At 35.4% G+C, this 8933-nt stretch overlaps 1 protein-coding gene across 1 annotated transcript; it reads left to right on the top strand.

Annotated features, from left to right (window-relative positions):
* Window positions 1–6331: 6331 nt before the first annotated feature.
* Window positions 6332–8933, top strand: LOC143608953 (aspartyl protease AED3-like). Its single transcript, XM_077083843.1, has 3 exons — window positions 6332–6797; window positions 7736–8210; window positions 8469–8933. Exons 1-3 carry the CDS (start codon window positions 6336–6338, stop codon window positions 8813–8815), a joined length of 1284 nt encoding a protein of 427 aa, XP_076939958.1. The 5' UTR covers window positions 6332–6335; the 3' UTR covers window positions 8816–8933.

The raw sequence follows: 8933 nt of genomic DNA, 5'->3' as shown, positions 1-8933 counted from the left end.
ATAATTGACAAATTTGACTTCCATTAGTGAAAATAACGAACCAGGCAAAGGTTTTTGAACATAAAGTATGATTCCTGACATTTTTAAAGGTGAAAGACATACACCGAAGAATTGTGTAAACTTAAAGGATGGAAAATGTGATTTGCTATCTATCTTTTCTTTTGAAATTCTACTTCATAATATAAACTTACTTGATTTGCAGTTTCAAGTTATGACATAAAAGATTCACAGTTAAAAAAAATAATAACAATTTAGATGTTTAAATAACATATATGTGTGCAGGCTTTTCAATTGAAATTGAAATTATTACATTACATAATCCAAATAAAATGTCTTCTGATACCAGAACACATAAAAGATCCATAATTGGAAAAAGCAAATAAAACCACCACTAATTATTTTATCTGTTTCAACTCAATGTGACAACACTTCACATGTAAACAACACAAACAATCCTTTCTTGCACAATTGTACACCACCACTTGCCATGTCATTATTAGGTGGATCTCTTAGCATCATTATATTATTATGAAAATTATATGTATCAAAATGGATCCATGTTTGTAGTTTTCTGCTTAAAATAAGATTTAGTACAAAATGTTCGTAAGTTTGCGGGTAACATGTTTGATTGTATAACGAAGACACGAAGTGAAATATCAATCACTTTGTCCTTGCTTATCCCTCTCCAAAAAAATAATGTTAATGTGTATGCGCTCAAGCTTGTTCATGTATATGTCATATACATTGTACACATGTTTTTGTTAGTGGATGTTTTCTATTACATGTAGCGATTGAATATAATAAACAAATAAACAATTCTATCAGGTAGAATTCCACTAATAGCAGTATTTATTTATAGGGTATGGAGGATGGGATGGGAACAAATCTTACCTCTATCTAGCTAGAGAGATTTCTCTTGATAAAACTCTGACTCCCGGCTCTAAAAAAATTTACATGTTCAATATAATATAGTTTAGTAATCAAGATAATATATAATGTGGCTATGGGAATTGGATAGACAATCATTAATAGTGTTTTATAAAACGAAAATTAACGAAGTAGCAAACATGCTACTATGCTAGAACTCGTCATTACTTCATAATTTTTTTAAGACAAAAACTTGAAAGACAGAATTACAAATTTTGTCCTTTAAAATAAGACGAATTACGGTTCGTGTCCTTTTCTAAGTTTCCTTGCAGGCGGTGTACTTTAAACATTTTTTTCCTGCACGTTATGTCCTTTACGCTAACTGGGTTAGAAAAACTCAGTTAAATACCCTCACATGAGGCGCATGTGAGGGTATTTTTGTCCTTTCGTCTTTCTGACTCCATACTCTTTCCACTGTTCCTCTTTCTCTCTCTAATCTAAACCACCGGAAATCCAAGCTCAGATTGATTCATCATCATAGCCTTTATCATCTAAATGAGATGATTACAGGGCTGCCACCGCCACCACAATACATGGCCAGAACGTCGCGGCAACGGCAGTGAAAACCCCATTTTCTGTACTTTTTTCCACTGTACAAATATATAAGTCAACATGACACCACCAAACCGCTGCCACCTAGGGTTGCAAAATTGAACCCAGCAACAATAGGGTATTATGAAGTGTGACACCGGCAACGAATCCTCAACACTTAACCAATCGAGGCTTAGTCCATTCAATCTCCATTGCAATTCTCACATACCTTTCTCACTTCATGGCTCCACCACCGTCGCCCCTTCCAATTCCGTGTATTGAATCACACGAACCGTAATTCTCACATACCTTTCTCACTTCACGGCTCACATACCTTTATATATCAATCTATGGAGCCGTTGGTGGATGTGCGTGTATTGAATCAGAGCCGTTCATGAATTAGGGGTTGGGTGGCGGATGGTGATTAAGGGTTTGGTGTGGGTTATTGGGAAGGATGACGTGGAGGGTTTGTGGTGGTGGAGGAGGGAGGTGACGGTGAGGAGTGGTACGGCGGCGGTGGTGGTTTCAAAAACCCAGTGCTGCTGCAAGGGGTGTCACTGGGAAACCGAGGGTCGCCGGAGCACCTCCTATGCCTTAAAAAAGATCATCAGAACTTCCAAGTTCGGCCGGCGGCGAGTAATCCACTCCGGCGCTGGTAAGCCCAACAACCATGGTTTGTTTATCTCTGATTTTAATGGCTTAACTTTGATTGGAAAATGCAGCTCACTAGAATCAGAACCAGATTGGTGATATTGGGATTAATCAAAGGTTTGATACAGGAATTGTTAAAAACATAGTTAGATTGTTATAAGAGTGTGTTGGTAGGATTTGGGGTTATTGGTAGCAATGGAGATTGAAAGGTCTGCCAAGTCTTTGATGAAAGAACAAAAATGAAGAAGAAAGAGGAAGAAGAAGTTCAGGTACAGGTGAAAAGACAAAAATGCCCTCACATGCGTCTCACATGAGGGCATTTAACTGAGTTTTTCTAACCCAGTTAGCGTAAAGGACATAACGTGTAGAAAAAAAAAGTTTAAAGTACACCGCCTGCAAGGAAACTTAGAAAAGGACACGAACCGTAATTTGGCTTTTTTTAAAGGACAAAATTTGTAATTCTGTCAACTTGAAATTATAACTTTAAATAATCAGGGCCGGCTCGGGGAATGTGCAATCCGCACCGTCGGTGGGGGCACGTAGGTTTCAGAGGCCCAAATTTGTTTATACATATATGTTATATAAAAGTACTTGAGTCAAACGACATCGTAGATTAGTTGATTCGTTCATTAATTTGGTGTTTAAAATTCATTGGAAAATCGGTTCGCCGGATCATTTTGCAGGAAAGTCGTGGTGGAGAAGATAACAACAAAATTAAGTTTCAAATAATGGCAAAAATAGCCATTGTTCTTTATTTAATAATTAAATCTATTATTTACATACTCACCCCTTTTAGTTTTGTTTTAGCATTGCTATTGGTGGGATATACCTGAGTACGATGTACTTTAAACGCCCTGCTTGCGGTGCGCGCATATAATGTATATATGTGTGAACCCTCGGGTGGACAAAAGTAAAATTGCATTAATTTTGACATTATTTTACTAATCTCATGAAAATAACGTTAAAAGTGGCGGAAGGTTAATCAGGCATCATGTGGTGGCGTTGATAGCCGAAAGACAAGGGCACATGCACCAATCAGCCGGTTTCCCGATGATTGAGTGCTATGTGTCTTATGTCCAAGGCTTGATGCAAAACTACTATCGAGCCGGGGGTCTCACCGGAAGCAGCCTCTAGAGGTAAGGCTGTCTACATCTTACCCTCCTCAGACCCTACCATAGCATTGCTATTGGTGGGATATACCTGAGTACGAGGGTTTCGAAATTTTGGGTATTACATTCATATTATATTTTTGTTATATTTATCGTTATAACATTAATCGTCGTTTATAAATATTAGCTTATATATTTCGTTATTTGTTAAGATCTACAAGCTTTTTTTTATTTCGGCTCGGCCGAGGTATTTAAATCCTGGAGACGGCCCTGATGATGATGACGATAATAATAATAATAATAATAATAATAATAATAACTAGTGGATGCCCGGCGCGTTGCGCCGAGGGTATCCGACAAATAGCCTGTATAAATTACAAGTTTACAATTATATACAAACAAATCTAAAATTTGCTCGAATTTAGTTGTACAATCTGTAGGCACCAATTGTTCTGTAAACTCCTACATATATAAATATAAAACTCAACACATAATAATCGAATCGTTATAACTTAAATCCATCAAGTCGAACAACAACCCCCAAATCCAAATAAACATTACGACTTAGTATAATCGATCCTGCAATAGTAAAAAAAAACATAGATAAATTAGCATCAAAATTATATATATAAAAAAAGAAAGATAATTTGTTATAGTAATATTTGCGGGTTTGACATTTCATGTTATTACCTTTTTAAGACTTAAAAGAGTATATGCCATGTAAATCTGCCTAACCACACCTATAGTTGTCACACCAAGTGATCGTTAACTTATTCTTGAGCTGCACCCGAAAACAGAACTTGATCAAAACCTAATAAAACCCTCAATTAGCGAAAACAGTTGAAAATTAATATGATGATGTATACATACTGAGCATAGTGTACGATGATGAAAATAAATTGATTCGAAATCCGTAATCACTGATAGCATGATCTAAGTAAACATCAATGATTGTTTATAATTCATGATTTTAGAACACAACCATAACCACACAACAACCTAAGGAAACAAACAAATACAATATGTAGAAAACGTAAACTAATAACTAAGACACAATAACAACACATGTTAATACAAAGTAAACATGCTTAATAAAAACCAAAAAGAAAAAAAAGAAACAAAACAAAAAAAAAAATACACCCTACATGCAAACATGCATAACAACCGCCTTTCTTACATCCTATGCACATGTTAGTCCTAAACACACATGACTACAACCCTAAGTATGCGCTATACACACAAAACAGTTTACAACTTACAATCCATTCGAAAGCTATATGAAAACTTACAGTAGAAATATCTGCACAATCCACTTAAAATCCTTAGTTTAAAACTACTTAAACCTGCTGAAAACATCAAAATGCATGTCAATAAGTCTATGTTGCATAAGAAAAAAAGGTAAAAACATGTTAGGTAAAGAAACATAAGTTTGACCCATTTAAAATCATCTGCTATAAAAAAGTTTATAAATCTGGCCCGTTTAAAATGTGACCAACAATCTCAAAGAATGTCTTTAATGGTTGAAGGACATACTGTATTGGAAATCATTGCATGCACAAAACTTCAAACACCATGGTTAAGTGACTTATTTAACATGAATTGTTATTTATATTCAACCATGGGGTCGACTCAATATCTAGCAACGTACCCAACTATAAAAGTATATGTACCAACGTAGTCAATTTCATCCAATTGGGCTCACTCGTTGTGGCTGCAAAACAAAAGGTACTTGTTGCAATGAAAAAACAAAAATGTTTCCATAGTGCCATCACGGTTCGAACAAAAATTATAATTTTTTTTATCACCGTTGCCTCCTATCTTTATACTGCATGTAATTGCGAATTGAAATTGCTAATAAAGAAACACAAATTGGTTTCTAATTCGAATTCCTCAAAATATAAAACCTTAAAGATTGAAAAAGAGAAACCACCCAAGAGCTAGATAAAGGAATATATATATATATATATATATGTGTGTGTGTGTGCTTATAGTTCTGAGTGGCAAAAAAAAAACCTTAAAGATGAAAACCAACCTATCAAAATATATGGTCCGGGGAAAAAACCCTAATCACGAACCCGACGGCGATGGCAGGTAAAAAAAACGGCGATAGTTGATGGTTCTTCTTCTCGCCAGATAAATGGCGAAGCACAAAAGCAGGGAACAGGGAATAGGAGCTGTGGAAACATAACACGAATACAAAATGCAAAACACAGGGGGGGGGGCAAAGAGTATTATTGCTATAAAATAAAGGGCTAAAACTGACTTATAAAACATGTACTGTAGCTTTATGTTTGCAATTATAATAATAATAATAATAATAATAATAATAATAATAATAATAATAATAATAATAATAATGGTGTGGTGTTGTAAAGTAATATTATTGTGATTTTTAGAAGTATCTCAATTGGACATGCCTCACATGACTACATGAGTGCTTATCATTCTTCCCGTGGGCCATAAAGAAATGGAATACACTCTGTTTATTTATCTAGTTTTAAACAAAATAAAATAAAGAAATTTAGCTTAAAAGAATTAGTGTTTGGGTTTTACACCCATGATCAATTAATTTGCTGGTATGGTAAACCCATTGCAAATATAAGGTTGTGATTGTGGGTTCAAATCCTTACAAGTAGATAAAGGCAAATGTGAAATTTTGTTGTTAAAAATATTACTTGATTTTTACGAGTTTATATTAACGTTTTTTATAATCTATCATAATACACACACAAACGCATCTAATACAAAACCAATTTCAAATAAAGGACGGTATAATCATAGAATATTATACGGTGCACATGGAAAATAATCACATGTAGTGAAAGATATGATATACGTGTTGAGCATTCTTCCCATGTATATATGTTTATATATTATATACGCGTATATGTAATATGATGTAACATGCAAATAGCCAAATACATAATCATTCCTAATAGTACAAAGCTATTGTACAAATTAAATTAATTTTAACTTGTCATGGGAATGAATCTAGTGAAGACAAATGAAATGTTGAGGAGTATAAATGTAAATAGTTCAAAGATGAAGGTAAACAAGTGTAATTACACCAAATATATATACACACCAACTAACAAGCATACACCACACAACACACTCATGGAGGCTTTACACATCACCCTTCTCTTCCTTGTCTCCTTGACAGTGGTTCACTCACTTAACCCAAATTGTGGCACAACTAGCCAAGGATCAACCCTTAGGGTCTACCATGTGTCTAGCCCATGTTCACCATTTAGGTCAAAGACCTCACTCTCATGGGACGAGAGTGTACTCCAAATGCAGGCCGATGACAGGACCAGGCTTGTTTATCTCACAAGCCTGGTCGCTGGACGGTCTTTCGTGCCCATTGGATCAGGCAGACAGATCATACAAAGCCCTACTTACATTGTGAAGGCTAACATTGGGACACCGGCTCAAAGCTTCCTTATGGCTTTGGATACTAGCACCGATATAGCATTGGTTCCTTGTGCGGGTTGTATTGGTTGCTCATCGGTAACCTTTGATTCGACTAAGTCGGTTACCTTCTCATCACTTGCTTGTGGTGCTGAACAATGCAACCAAGTAAGTATACATTTCTATGATTCTATCTATTTCATTGCATCAATAACAATCACACATGTTTTATTCATGCATTTTGTACCTTTTCATAAAATTTGTGTATCCACTACTATGGTTTATCTCATAATTATTTAAGACTATGATGGCCTTTTGGTATAGCTGATATGATTGATATCAGGTGCTGACCCTCATCAAAGTGGCGCGACTTCGAGTCATACAAAGTTGTCATTAGATGAATTTTAGGAATAGATTTTAGAGTATGCATATGTTCATTATTAAAAAAGATCAAAACCTAAGATGCATTAGTGGGGCCCGTGAGTTTTTGGGTCATAAGTGTTTTCATAGCCTTGGATATTTAGAGACAACTCGAGTATAAATAATAATAATAATAATAATAATAATAGTGGTAGGTAAAATGGCTTATAATAATAACTAAGTTTTAAAAAATGTTTTACTTAGGTTACTTACACGCATTTATTAGTAATTTTTTTAGTAAATAATAATACTAATGATAACAATTACAAATTAATATTGGTGAGATTTGTTAACTTATCTTAAAATAAAGTTGTATTTATTTGACTTAAAAGTTTAAAACTCTAATATTGTAGTTACATATACTATTTTATTTTTATTTATATATTTTGTCTGAATTAAAAAGTAAGGAAATTGACAAAATAGGAAAGAAATTCAAAGCAAACTCGTGAACCGGTTTTGTTTGGATTTATGGGTTGTCCATTAGTGGTGGGCCTACCCCACCCGAGAAGCCCATGTCTTTTAACCCGTGACTTCCGGGTCATATTTGCTTTTATTTCACACCATTTGTCATTAAAAAAATAAATCATTTTTATTTTAGATTGTTTTAAAATAAATAAAAAGAATTGGTAGGCTTGAAAGAAATAATTAGCTTATGTATAGTGATAACTTGGCTATTGTGTTTGTAGGTCCAAAGTTCAAGTTGTTTAGGGACAACATGCTCCTTGAACATGACATATGGAGGCTCTAGCGTCACGGCTAACTTGGCACAAGACAACCTAACCCTAGCTACCGACTCAGTCGTTGGCTACTCTTTCAGTTGCATCAAAAACGTCGTTGGAACTTCGTTCCCCCCACAGGGCGTTTTAGGCCTTGGTCGTGGCCCGTTGTCATTCGTGTCACAATCTAAGTCGCTTTACACGTCCACCTTCTCATACTGTCTGCCTAGTTTCAAAAGTTCAAACTTTTCCGGAACCCTAAGATTAGGTCTAAATGGACAACCGAAAAACATCAAATTTACCCCGTTACTTGTTAACCCTAGAAGAACTTCGCTTTACTATGTGAATTTGATTGGAATCAAAGTTGGCGCCAAGGTTGTTAACATTCCCCCGAGCGCAATAGCTTTCAACCCTAACACCGGCGGTGGCACCATCATCGATTCAGGTGATTCTTTCAAAATTCAATGTTTTTTTTATATAAATAAATATATACACCGCTACAAAAACAGATATTTGTTATGGCTAAATCCGTATCAAAAATTATTTCCTTTTTATATCTGGCATTTACGAAAAAGACGTCACTATTTTAGTCACGGACACACGAATAATAATTTTTACATGTAAAATTGTAAATACCTATTATCCATCACAATGTCATAACCATGACATCACTATCACATTATAATGTTACTTTTTATTATAGGCACTGTCTTCACTAGGCTAGTAGACGCCGCCTACACCGCAGTTAGAGACGAGTTCAGAAGGCGAATGGGTAAAGCCGTCGTGTCATCCCTAGGCGGTTTTGACACATGCTACACTGTCCCGATCGGGAAACAAGTCCCGACCATGACTTTCATGTTCCCGGGGCTAAACATGTCATTACCACAAGACAACTTCTTGATCCATAGCTCATCCGGGTCCACCACCTGTCTCGCCATGTCATCGTCGCCCGCTCTCAACGTTATTGCGAATATGCAACAACAGAACCACCGTGTCTTGTTCGATGTTCCGAATTCTAGGCTGGGGATATCACGTGAGATATGTTCGTAAGAGTCATGTGAAATATGGTTTCTTGTAACTTGTCTTGTTGTTTCATAATATTATGCTTTTAAGTTGTACTACTATATAAATTATTGTTCACTATGATAGTGACTTTGTTATTACCTTA

Source organism: Bidens hawaiensis, unplaced genomic scaffold (assembly GCF_021521415.1).
Source record: "Bidens hawaiensis isolate Kalapana, Puna unplaced genomic scaffold, B.hawaiensis_p1.1 tig00419464_1, whole genome shotgun sequence".
Classification (NCBI taxonomy): domain Eukaryota; kingdom Viridiplantae; phylum Streptophyta; class Magnoliopsida; order Asterales; family Asteraceae; genus Bidens; species Bidens hawaiensis.
Note: the sequence above shows the minus strand (reverse complement) of the source record. Positions and strands in the feature narration are given on the sequence as shown.

Coding starts and splice junctions, on each gene's coding strand:
- LOC143608953 (XM_077083843.1), top strand. CDS start 6,336: ATGGAGGCTTTACACATCACCCTTCTCTTCCTTGTCTCCTTGACAGTG. Junction 6,798..7,735: donor GTGCTGAACAATGCAACCAA/GTAAGTATACAT, acceptor TTGTGTTTGTAG/GTCCAAAGTTCAAGTTGTTT. Junction 8,211..8,468: donor TGGCACCATCATCGATTCAG/GTGATTCTTTCA, acceptor TTTTTATTATAG/GCACTGTCTTCACTAGGCTA.